General features: G+C 44.8%; 1 protein-coding gene across 4 annotated transcripts in view; it reads right to left on the minus strand.

The window, feature by feature from the left end:
- LOC116943861 (corticotropin-releasing factor receptor 2-like) overlaps positions 1–13793 on the minus strand; it is a 92268-nt gene that overhangs the window by 45984 nt on the left and 32491 nt on the right. For all 4 annotated transcript variants that reach the window (XM_076068140.1, XM_076068139.1, XM_032957130.2 and 1 more), the window contains exon 2: positions 4722–4809. In XM_076068140.1, the coding sequence (XP_075924255.1) occupies positions 4722–4809 (88 nt within the window). The remainder of the gene's footprint in view (positions 1–4721; positions 4810–13793) is intronic.

Raw genomic sequence — 13793 nt, forward strand, 5'->3', positions numbered from 1 at the left:
CTTGGCACTGGATGTTATAGCGAGTGGCGGCTTGTGCCCTTATTTAACCCGGAAAATGCTAAGGGCGACAACACGCTCTTGCTGAGGCGTGACTTCTGGGTGTTAAATGGACAGCAGATAGCATGCACTGGAAGCCTCTGGTCCAAGTGTATAATTTTAAGAAGGTAAAAAAAAGAACGACAGACGAGGTGGCTTAGGGGGTTAGTCACTGATCCGGTACTTCTGATATCCTGGAATCAACTCTGGGTTTCAGTAATCTGTGATTAAACTGGGCTCTCCAGTGTAGCAAGGCAATATTGTCCATCCAGTTGCTAATAGCTCATCTCATTGCATTTCTTTTTTCACTTAATTTGCTGAAAATCCAGCTCGATATGAAAGTAAATGGGTTTGATTGGCATGTGACAAACCTCTCTCTATCGCAGGGCCTACAGGAGAGCGTAGCGCACCTGCAGTGGAATCTCAGAGTAGTTCTGTGATATCATCTTCTGCGGATCATTCTCTACTGTCGAGTGATTCAATGCTCTGTGAAAATTCCGAGGTGACTATTTGTCTCGTGACATGACGAAGACAGCACAATTGGAATGCAATAGGGAAAAAGATGAGTATATCAAGAAGGTAAAAGATGTAACGATTCACTGTTGAATTTAACATGACATAGTATAAATCTGTTCGTGGACCTGGGCCAGTGGTGACAGCTCTACATTCATATGACTGGAGCCAATCTCATATTAGGAAAACACCTGTCGACTTCCCAAAGAGTTAAAGTCTGATAATGATGAAAAAACCCATCAAAAACAGAAACATAACCACAATGCAGTTCTTCCGAACTGGTGGTATTTTATAACGCACAGGGCAATGAGCTTTTCTGCATGAAATGCACACTTTTGTGTATTGCTAAATATATTTTTGACAATCTTTTGGCAGCTAATGAGTTTGGATTTGAAACCTTCCAAATGCGAGTCACGCAATCGAATTACTTTGTTGGTTCCCACAATGGCAAAGTGGATTTTCCAGCGCTGCCAATGAAGCGAAACACTGCACCATGCTTGTTAAACAGAGATTATTTGGCTTGGATCTGACATGCAGCTGGAACCAGTGTCGCCACGAACACAACCACTGCTCTTGATACTGCAGGGGTGCTGCCCTGGTGTAAATGTTAGCACACTGGACTTGCAATCGTGAGGTCCCTGGTTTGATTTGTAACAGTTGAAACATTGGGCAATGTCCTATCTCCCCGCTCTGTCCGCTTAGCGGTGTACATGGGAACACTGATAATGCGACCTCAGCAAGGTCACGTATGGTGGAGTATAGTGTGGGCACTCCGATTTCTATCCAAAACGTCTGGCTGGCATTAAAGTGTAGGCCACAATATAAATATGCACACCTCTCTAGAGCTTTCTCCAGTGTGAGCCCTTTCGCTAGCTGCGGCACGAGTAAGAAATGGCAGGGCTGCAACTTTACCATTTATCCTTTACCGATTGATACTTCTAAAGCCTTAGCGCCGTACAAATTGCAGCCAAGAACTGACCTGGTTGATATGTTGTGTTTGGAAACACCAAAACGGGAACATTGCCTTGCAACCGCGCATCGGCTGCTCGATGGCGCCCTCGCGGGAGGCGTGCTCCGGAAGAAAAAAAATGCGCATACGACCTTTCGGGAATCAAGGGACCTGGGCGTGTGTCACTGCCAACGCTCCCCGCCGGGGGGGGAAGGGGAGTGGTGATACCGGCTGAGCAGAGCCTCCCGTACCCGAGATTTATCAACCTCGCCGCTCCCAAAGCTGGCCCGGAGTGTGACTCACCCTGGGAAGCTGAGCTCCCGGGTCACCCCACACCCACCCCCGCTCGCCCCCATCGCTCACGCTGCACCGTCAGCGCGCGCCGGTCACTCGCCGTTTTTTTCCCCGATTGGACGCCGACGACGACGACGTACTCGTTACGCGATGGGCGCTCAATTACCGCTTAATTGCACAAATCGACGTTAATGAAAGCAGCTCAAGAGGTCGAAATTGCCTCCACGCTCAAACGAGCCTCTGGGCGGGGGCAGGGGAGCCCTGCGTGTTGCTGCCGGTGGCCTTGAGACTTTGGTAGAAATTCCACATTCACTTTGGCGGGGGACAGTTTGTCTACAGGGCAAGCAGTTTGGACCTTCCCACGAAGCGGTACTTTTTTTTGTTATCAACGGTTACAGGAATTGTTTTTTTTTGCTCGAACGTCAAAGTGTGTTTTGCTCAAATGAGCATTGTCGGCAGTGCTCAGCTCTTGATTATCGTCCTGAGCCATTGGTTGCAATTCCACATTCCTGTGGCAGGGATGATGATTGTACGATATGTGAATGGCATATTTCCCTTTTTAAAGCATTTTTTTTTTAAGAAAATACTTTTTTTGTATCATGACGTAAATTAATATTCTGCATTGGCGTCAAAGTGATTTCTTTCTCAAATGACCATTGAGGCAGGGCTCAGCTCCTGTTTACAGCCTTGCGTGAGTGATGGGAATTCCACATTCCTGTGGCAGGGGAGAGTCTCTTCAGATGACGACCACCGTTCATTTCCTCTAAGGTGTGACGCTCACGCTAGTGAGTATGGAAAGACGATTTGTCGAGTCAACCCTAAACGAGGATTTGCAATTGCAACTTTCCACTCGCGAGTAAAGAGCTCGAACAACACAGCTGTCGCCTCGTCAGCTCCGCTCGCATGGAAGGGCACGCAGCAAAAACACGAACTCCGATGCATCGGCTCTACAGGATGCAACACTTATAACGTCATCCTTTGGCGACTAAATAATGGAAAGTTCGTCTATCGATGCCGCAAAGTAAACGTGATGAATTGCGTCTAATATTTGAAAGGAAATTGGAGAAATAAAGGCAATGCAATATTTTACGCGCATTTCCATCTGAACAGACGCCATTTGTGCATCGATGTATGAGTCCATTTGACATTGAGAAGGAATAGGCCACAGTACGTTCGCATTGGGGCCAATATTTAAGTGCCAGAAATCAATAAGTAATGTTCCCTCAAAAATACACAAGTGACCTTATTTAATGTGCTGTGCACAGCTTAATTTGGATACACACGGGCACGGATTTTCTACTTTTCAAGTTCTCTGCTGAAATTTCGCACGCAGAACGATGAGCAGAGCATGGTAAGCTTCTGTTAGTTGTTACGGCATGAAGCGTTCAGCTAATTCGGAGCTGTGTTTTAATATTCAACGGACCAAAACTTGGTTTAACTAAAACATGTATTGTTGAAGCATGGATAACAAGCCAACATCAACAAGGAAAACGTTGTATGCAGATCAACCTTGCATTGGCAGCTGGAGCAGTAATTTTAATACAGCATAACAAGGGATTTCATTCTAAATACACAGCCATACAACATATTAAATGACAGAAGCTAGATTAAATTCAAATTGTATTTCTGCTCAAATGTGTTTGGGATTATGCCAATCTCTTTGCTAACCCACGCTGAGGCAGTGCTGCAAATTCCAAATTCACATGCCAGCCTTGAGTCACTCCATAGCATGGACATTGCATTGTATGCAGCGCTCTAAGTGAACTCCTATTGACAACGGACAAATTACGATGACAATGGTTATATTTTGGATGGCCCAGCTCTGGCATCGGAATTGGGAATTTCGATAAATTGATTAGGGCCCCAATGAGAGGCAAGTACCGTCTCGATATTCATTTGAGCAGGTAGACACTTTTGACTTTGATATCTGTCAAATTAATCCCACGTGGCCTTGGCTTGATCAAATTAAGTTGAAAAATATATTTGTTTTTGCACGGCGATAGGTGACCTGGCTCAGACTATCAGATTCACAATGTCACGATCATACAATAGCCTCCACTTGCAAATGATGTTCGAGACTGTTGAGCATCGAAATTAAAAAAACACAGAAAAGCTTTGAGTAGTTTTCACACACACACAAAGTCTATTATCCGCCAGCGGTAGCTCAAATTAAACCATGTTTGCTGGAACGAGTTGGCACAGCAGCGAATGCAATGACAATTGCGCTACACGACTACCCTTGCGGTGTGCAAATCCCCCTTGTATGAAGCCTGACAGACCAACAATGGGAGAGCACATTGCGTCAATGCATCGGAACGACTTACCAAGACAAGTCGTTCTGATGCACACTGGCGCCGCCAAACGTCAACATACCCAGGAAGGCGTAGCAAAGTAAAAGAGTACTAACAATACAACTCGGAGTACCATACTGCAATGCTGTGCGAGGCGGTTGGGTGGCTTAGGGAGATAATACCTCCGATGGGCACGGTTGGCTGTGTACGGTGCGAAAGAAGTTCACCATTTATACAATACTGTGGCAATAGCCAAATCAATGAGCACGAGATACGCCTTCGTCAACCGCCCTAAGAATGCATACATTGTTCCCTTTTTTTCGTCCCAACAGCTTTCCTCCAACAAATTTGGAATTCCCCGAACGTCTTCTCTATTCCCAGGCTCTCATAACCTCGCCCAATGCAGGGAGCGTGTTACACTCTCTTATCTGCGACAAACAACTTGTGATGGTGCTATTTGTTGCCGTGCCCGTTTGATGTTTTGGGTCTGCGCTCAGCAGCCGCGTTAGAAACATATATTTGTTTTTTTTTCTTCCAGCGAGCCATGTACGTTTTACACCAAACGGGACGTTAATGAGGCAGCAGCAGCAGAGGCGGCGGCAGAAGATGCAGGTGTGTGTTGTTCGCTGGACACTCACCTGTGAAGTTGGCTTGCTCCTCCCCGTCGCACAGCAAGCGTTCTGAGCGCACCGTGGTCGAGATGCCCAGTAGAAGCACGAACAGCATCTAGCCGCCCAGGAAACAGGTTGCGTCAGCTGGGTTCACTTGACCATGTGTGTTGAACTTCTTTAGCACCGTACGTAGCAAATCGTGCTTATCGGGGATGCGGGGGAAGGACGACAATTTAAATTAAAAAAGCAGAGGCGTTGGGAATTGCCAATCCCCGGATATGCCAATGATCTTATCATCGGGGATGTTTGGCTGGCAGGGCTCAAGACTGAGGCGGGTGTTAACGCACCTCCGATTAGCACGGTTGGCTACGTACGGTGCGAAAGAAGCTCAACATTCATACAGGAGTGCGCACACGACGGCACCGATATGAAGAATGGCATCTCCGGGAGCAGCCAAGACCTGTACGTGTGTTGAACTTCTTTCGAACCTTAGATAGCCAGCCGTGCGAATCGGCGGTGTGGGGGAAGGACAAACTAAACACAAAAAGCAATTCTAAAGACATTATTTTTCAATCTAGATTATTTTAACGTGCATAACTCTAGTGACTTCCTGATATCTGAAGGAAGAGCGTTCCAGACGGCCGCAGAAGCGCATCTGAAAGGGGCTCACATCAGTCTCTTAACCGTTTCTGAGGTGCGGGTCAAATTGACTTTGGGGCCGTACACAAATGACGTCACGCGATTTTGGACGATTTTTGCCCCCCCCCCCTCGTCACACGGCGTCACAAAAAGTCAGACCCCCCCCCCTCAAATATGACGTCACAAAGCTCTGCACCCCCCCCCCTCCCAAAACCATATTTCCATTTTGAAAATAAAACATGCTTCAAATCGCTTTAAACTATTGTCATTGTAGTGCGTATTTAATGTGGCGCTGCACTCTGATGTTGTAGGAGTGTTGTTATAACAATTAGTGTTGTTATAACAATTCTATATTTATTTAAAGTTTCGCATTTTGATGTGACGTCGCATTTCTCAAACCCCTCCCCCCCTCGTCACACATCGTCACAAATGTCTGACCCCCCCCCTCTCTCTAGGTGCGTGACGTCATTTATGGACGGCCCCTTTGAGGAGGGAAGTTATAATTTGGGGGGGCTCCAATTTGTACAATGAACACTGAGGCCGCGGCTCAGCTCCTGGTTAAGGTGGCACTTGGTACGGTGGGGTGAATTTACTATCCCAGTCATTTGATCAACTCCGGGAAGGGGGCCGCAGTCAAACTCCAACCAGGATTTGAACTCGCAACCTTCCGATTGCGAGCCACTCGGAGTCTACCACCACCCATGCCAAATGCCCCATTGGTATTTTGCCGTGGTTACCTCACAAATGACTCGGTGACTGCGTTGGCAGCGGTTTCACAAGCGAAAACAACAACAACAACAACAAATAAAAACCCCCCGTAAAATTATACCGTGTCAAATTTGATATTAAGAAGAGTCGTCGTTTGAAACGTCACCTACTGTTACGTTTTACATTTTAAGACGAATGTTATTAAGTGTTTTGGTTGCTTCAGCACTGTGTTTTTTTATTTTATGTACGCGTTGCAAAGCGTGATCAACATTAAAATGAACGAAACTAATTTCATGTCGGAACATGACCAGCAGCGGTACGCATAGTGATGCTGTTGCTTTAATGACCGAATTTCACCGTGGAATTTAGTGCTACTGCATTGCCTTTCAACCATTATAAAGCAGTGCTGTGTATATATGTTGGGGCTTGGGAGGTGGGGGGCTCAATGGTCAAGCCCCTATAGCCCCTGCTGCGTTAATCTGGCCCTGAGCCCGACTTGTGTTGGGAGAAATAGGGTGTTTAACACGTAGTAGTAATGTGGAGTAGAGGGTGTTTAACACGTAGTAGTAATGTGGAGTAGAGGGTGTTTAACACGTAGTAGTAATGTGGATTGCAGGGTGTTTAACACGTAGTAGTAATGGGGAGTGTATGGTATTTAACACCTAGTAGTAATGTGGAGTAGAGGGTGTTTAACACGTAGTAGTAATGTGGAGTGTATGGTATTTAACACCTAGTAGTAATATGGACTATAGGGTGTTTAACACGTAGTAGTAATGTGGAGTAGAGGGTGTTTAACACGTAGTAGTAATGTGGAGTAGAGGGTGTTTAACACGTAGTAGTAATGTGGAGTGTAGGGTGTTTAACACGTAGTAGAAATGTGGAGTAGAGGGTGTTTAACACGTAGTAGTAATGTGGAGTAGAGGGTGTTTAACACGTAGTAGTAATGTGGAGTGCAGGGTGTTTAACACGTAGTAGTAATGTGGAGTAGAGGGTGTTTAACACGTAGTAGTAATGTGGAGTGTAGGGTGTTTAACACGTAGTAGAAATGTGGACTATAGGGTGTTTAACACGTAGTAGTAATGTGGAGTGCAGGGTGTTTAACACGTAGTAGTAATGTGGAGTAGAGGGTGTTTAACATGTAGTAGTAATGTGGAGTAGAGGGTGTTTAACACATAGTAGTAATGTGGAGTAGAGGGCGTTTAACACGTAGTAGTAATGTGGAGTAGAGGGTGTTTAACATGTAGTAGTAATGTGGAGTAGAGGGTGTTTAACACATAGTAGTAATGTGGAGTAGAGGGCGTTTAACACGTAGTAGTAATGAGGAGTAGAGGGTGTTTAACACGTAGTAGTAATGTGGAGTAGAGGGTGTTTAACACGTAGTAGTAATGTGGAGTAGAGGGTGTTTAACATGTAGTAGTAATGTGGAGTAGAGGGTGTTTAACACATAGTAGTAATGTGGAGTAGAGGGCGTTTAACACGTAGTAGTAATGAGGAGTAGAGGGTGTTTAACACGTAGTAATGTGGAGTAGAGAGTGTTTAACACGTAGTAATGTGGAGTAGAGAGTGTTTAACACGTAGTAGTAATGTAGAGTAGAGGGTGTTTAACACGTAGTAGTAATGTAGAGGGTGTTTAACACGTAGTAGTAATGTGGAGTGTAGGGTGTTTAACACGTAGTAGTAATGTGGAGTGTAGGGTGTTTAACACGTACTAGTAATGTGGACTAGAGGGTGTTTAACACGTAGTAGTAATGTGGAGTAGAGGGTGTTTAACACGTAGTAGTAATGTGCAGTAGAGGGTGTTTAACACGTAGTAGTAATGTAGAGTAGAGGGTGTTTAACACGTAGTAGTAATGTGGAGTAGAGGGTGTTTAACACGTAGTAGTAATGTGGAGTAGAGGGTGTTTAACACGTAGTAGTGATGGGGAGTGTATGGTATTTAACACCTAGTAGTAATTTGGACTATAGGGTGTTTAACACGGAGTAGTAATGGGGAGTAGAGGGTGTTTAACACGTAGTAGTAATGCGGATTGCAGGGTGTTTAACACGTAGTAGTAATGGGGAGTGTAGGGTGTTTAACACGTAGTAGTAATGTGGAGTAGAGGGTGTTTAACACGTAGTAGTAATGTGGAGTTGGGGGTGTTTAACACGTAGTAGTAATGCGGATTGCAGGGTGTTTAACACGTAGTAGTAATGTGGATTGCAGGGTGTTTAACACGTAGTAGTAATGGGGAGTGTATGGTATTTAACACCTAGTAGTAATATGGACTATAGGGTGTTTAACACGGAGTAGTAGGCTTTTGCGACCAGTATTATCCATAAGAGGTTTTTTTCAGTCAGATCGTGTGAATATAAATGCATCGTTAAACCCGCCATCACCCGACACAGCAAATTAATAAGGTTCGTCACGTAAGAAACACGCGCCAATTATTTACAAGTAACAGCACACCAGTGTGTTGGAGAGTAAACCCATAACATTTATTATTCCTTATTAGTACAGCAAACCGGTGTGTTGGAGAGTAAATCCACAACATTTACAATTCGAGTTGTCTCCGGTGGTGGCGGGTTGAACGACGCATTAATAAATCAACTTCTTATAGTGCGTAAACGATATGTACATTCACATCCAATTATCATATTCTTGGTTCTTTCGGTAAAGTCAAGTAGAAGGGAAACAGACCGCATCCATTAGTTTCGTCTCCCCCCTCCTCTTTCCGAATATAGATGGACTCGTCCATCTGAACAAACTGTCAAATCGTTCTCCGTGGTGCTATCGTTAAAAAAACGCCACTATTTTAAAAAATTCTTGCTGTGGTCTTTACACTTGATGATGATTGCTTGTGTTGCAGTCGAAACGTCGTGAGAATTTTATTGTTTTATATTTTTTATTATTGTATTGATTCCCTTCTACGTGACTTTACCGAAAGAACCGAGAATATGAATCCCTGCAGTCACGAAAGCTTTAAATCAAAAAGCCCATTATCAATCAAACTGCTGGATTTACCAAGTGGGGAACCCGTTTGGGTGGACTCACGCTACAACTATTCATCATTTTTTTATGATTTTGCTTTGATTGTCGGGTTTTAATTTGCTTGCTATGTGTGTGTGTGCTTATCCAACTGCGCACATGGGATTTGGTCCTTTTTTATAATTAATTTACAGCGTTGTGGAATTCTGTTGCCATGAATAGCCGCTACATGATATTATTATCACTCGCTGCTTGCAATCATGCATTTCCCGTTACGTTTGGAGCTGTGGCGGGTTTGGTGCGGTGCTCATCTTCGATAAAGCCTCCGAGCTAGAGGTGGAATGTCCACTTTCCTATGGAAGCATCACAGGGCAACCTCTGGTGACGTCCCACGATTTCTGACCTCGCCTATATTCCTCCCTGTTAAGATGGGCTTTGCCTGGCTTGGTCGGAGAAAGTGTGGGTGCTGTGCTTTTTGCATTTATGTACGTCGAACTTCTTTCGCACCGCACCTAGCCAACCGTAGGTGCGCAGGCATCACGGTCAATCCATCACAATCATCATTGGCCATAATCTGTCCACTGCTGCATGAAGGCCTTCCCACACCAGCATTATCCTTCGTGGTCCTGAAATGCTTCGATCTGTTCTCACTCCTGGCATATGAGCAGATCTCATTCATATTATACGGGGAAAGATGAACAAAATTAAACAACTAAGTTATTTTTGTTTCTCTCTCCATTTCTCCTATGTGTAAGTGAGCGCATTCTCTTCAGGTATTTTATCCCAAACGGACATTGGTTTGTGGGGATTTGGCAGAGCTAAAGCTGATGCACACACCCTTTTGATTACGAAAGGGTCTATATATAAACATATGAATGGGGCAGGGGGGGGGAATTACGGGGAGCCATGGCACGGATTCAGTCAGGATCGATTGCTACGTTGGCCTCTCGATTAGGGTTTAGCGAGAGTACAGAGTAATATTTTATGGCTCGGGACTATGGAAATCGGTGGCGTGTTGAGCAGCCTGAGCCTGCTGTTGTCAAGACTAAACAGCCTTCTGCTTCATCGGGCATTCAAAAGTTAATTTTGTTTCTCGCTCAGATGAGCATTGAAGGTTGTGGTACGTTTACTGTCCTAAGCCATTGGTTGCAATTCCACATTCCTGTTGCGGGGATGGGTTAATCCACAGGATAGCCACTGTTGACGTCCTTAGAAAAGTGGTATCCATTATCATGACCCCCTGAGGGATGATGGGGCTGTCAATCTACAACAATTATTTGAACTCGCAACCTTCCGATCAGTGAAGTACCTGGTCGGTTGGTCAATTTAGCACTGGACCCTGCTTATGTACAATGGCAGTCCTGGAGTATATGGGGAAATTACACGTTAATATGGTAGAGCCCGCTTCCATAATTAGACAAGGAATGTTGCAGTAATAATGGACGGTAGTGGATAGCCTTGGCCAAGACAACAGACATCGCTCGTCAATGAGAATTACCTTAAATGTACCTCAATTTATCCAGGCGCCCATCAGTTTAGCTCTATTGTCTGCATACCTAATAAATTCTTACCATTAGCTGAGTGTATAATCTGTTCAACACAGCCGGCAATATGCCAAAAGCTCGAGTTTGTTTAAACAAAAAGTAAACTCTTTTCCCACTCAACTAAGCAGTTGTATTTTCACGTCAGCAATAGGTCCAGCGGTAAACGCAATGCAAAAGAGACTCACATTGGACTTGCACTACCAACTCTTCTCTCCCCAATATAATCACAACATAAGCGCCACTCTTGCAGTCACGAAACCGCCAAATCAAGTTTATAAGCACCACTCTTTCAAGTTGAAACGCCACATCGGCGACGGTGCACTAAATGCCCCATTACAGTCCATTGACAATCATTCGACCATCACGCTAGTGACGCTTAACGCATTAAGGTAACACGTGTCATGCAACTGTGAAATAATTCACTAACACAATCCAATCGCATTTCTGCCGCTGCAATTTACAAAAGCGCCATGGCTCAGCTGTGGTTCTCCGAGCCTCTAACGCTCGGAGCGTTAATGTAGCAGTCCGTCGGCGGGCATGGCTTGTTGATGAGCTCTTATTAGGCCAAATAAATCTATTTCCAAATTGTGTTGTCCTTCATGTTCTTCAAGGCAGCATAAATTAGTCTTAAACCATCGACGACGAGGAGTTTTGTTGGCCACAATTTATTAAGCACGTTGGCCACGTATAAATAATGTAATTGTGAACGTGACAATCGTTCGTAATAGAGGTTTTTTTGGGTTAGATCGCGTAAATATATAAATGTGTCGTTAAAACCGGCCACCACCCGACACAACCAACTAGTAAGGGTTGCCACGTAAACAGAACGTGCCAATTCGTCACTTGTACAGCACACCGGTGTGTTGGAGAGCCAAGCCACAACGTTTACGATCGGAGTACGACGTGGCAATCCTGTCGGATGTTGGAGGGTTAATGGAAATAACTTTGGGATAAACTACCACCACGTCTCCTAATCCCAAAACAAATACGGATCATTAGACAAACGTAATTACCGTAATGTTTCGGTGAGTGAGACTTACACTCGACCAAGCTGCGAACGTGCCCATTCCTATTTTTTTCAGGGGTAATTATTGCAAATTTTTAAAGTGAATATTGAAAGTTAAAACATTGTGTTCAACCGGAATTATGCCAAGTAAAGGGAACCTTTTATCACTCAGCAAAATTACTAAGATTGAGATCACCAGTGAGTATTGGCTGATAGTAATCTAATTACTGTAATGGTTATCTTCTCAAAAATAGGTGCTGATCATACAATTGCTACAGTAGCGCAATCTTGGTCAAGTTAAACATAATTTAAATATTTTTTGTAATTCACAAAATACGATTTGAATTTAAACGGTAAATTAATAACATTTACAATAGTACATGAATTGCATTATCTGGATATATTTCTCCCTGTCACGGAGATGTGGAAAAAAAATCACAGATGGCAATAAATGGAAATGATCGCTGGCCACAAATGCTCATTTAAACACACTGAGACACTCGAAATAGACTTTGAGTAACAAATTATTTCCAAACAAACAATAAACATTAAAAAAAACCCGAATGTGCCCTCGACCCAACACACGTTTACTACTATAAGTGTTAAGTATATAACATATAGCTCTGAGATATTGCATCTGAATGGGTTTTATGACTGGCAATAACACACCGTGTTGATGATAATCGTGTAACACCTGCACAGTCAGTACCCTTACAAACGCATACAATTTTCATCAGAGGGCAGGTCAACACAACACCACCATGCCTCCTGTCTCCCCTCCCATCACGTAACACAACAGGGGGGTGGGGGGAATGGAGGGGCGGGGAGGGAGGTAGAGAACATTGTTTGCGCGTGGGGGCGGAAATTTAATCCTAAATGTTCACTTGAAGATTGTTCAGCGCGTATCAAACAAATAAGTTGCATTCCACACGCGCGCCGCCGTGGACGAATTCATTATGTAGTCGGTGCCGAGCTCGTGGAGATACGCTGGCAGGTGCGGGTCAAATGATGTATTGTGAATCGCATTGAAAGCGATTAACAACCCAGTGGGCTGCTGGAGCCACGCCTGCCCGGAACGGGTATCGGTTGTATTTCATCATCCAGATCCGGCTCAAAACTAAAAACATTGCAGCCGAGTGAAGGCAGCGGTGGTTGGTTGCTAGCCCAAGGGTTCGGCAACCCGCGACTCAGGAGCCACGCGCGGCTCTTTAAGGACCGCTGCTTCGCGACGTTGTTTAATAAGGGACCACCACCGTCTCGTATTCACCACGGTGCATTTGCAGTTCTTGAAATAGAGTTTTTTTTTTACAGAATTCGGACAAAAATGTCACTTCTTGTTATTTTGGTTACCGACCCCTGTGCTAGCCCATTGGGAGGGCCTTAAGCAGGAATCATTGTTGGGCGCGTCACGTGACTAAAGTAGAGACGTGACATGATGAGCAAGCGACACGGCCGGACTGTATCGCAGTCGCATTAAAGTAATTATGTTAATAGACGACTTTCAGTTAAAATTATTTGAATAGTATCATTAGAATGATGACAGTGATAGTTTTTAGATCAGCTGGTCGAGTGTGGTGGGGCAAAGTGTGAGTACTCCCACCCCTTCAAAAGACGTCTGGCCAGTGCCTTTACCGACAAGAATGATGAGATTTAATGTTTTTTTTATCTTAGGATCTGACATCGAGCTGATATTTGGTGCACACCTATTATTTTCATGGAGCCACAACCCCGTTGAGTTACATGGGGCCCTCAGCCTTTGCCGAGTTTGCTTATGCAAACGCCACCACAGATTGTAGCCCGCACTCCCCCCCCCCCCATCCACTAGAACAATGTGGAATTCCATCCCACTGGCTCAGAACCGCCAACGGAGGTGGCACATCACTCACTGCTCATTTACCCAGGGCGACGTCGTTACTTTGCTCTGCAAAAACAATTTCAAGTTTTTGATACACACAGCATTCGCTCGCCCTCGACGAGAGAGAATGTGTCAAGAGGCGCGAGGAGGGACCACGGACAAACGGGAGCTGGCACCAAATTCCCTCCAAAGCTCTGTGGTCCTCTATATATCCAGGTGTTAGTGGCCAATTAATACGTGTTTACATGTGGGAGGAAATCGGAGCACCCAGAGAAACACGTGGGTGCGAGGGGGCAACACTCTATCCCATACAGATGGAGCCCACAATTTACTGCACCGCCTACTCCTGGCAAGCCAGGGTATGGCACCTCTCTTGTGCACC

Source organism: Petromyzon marinus, chromosome 19 (assembly GCF_048934315.1).
Source record: "Petromyzon marinus isolate PM22_M1 ecotype Great Lakes invasive population chromosome 19, UKy_Petmar_22M1.pri1.0, whole genome shotgun sequence".
NCBI lineage: Eukaryota > Metazoa > Chordata > Hyperoartia > Petromyzontiformes > Petromyzontidae > Petromyzon > Petromyzon marinus.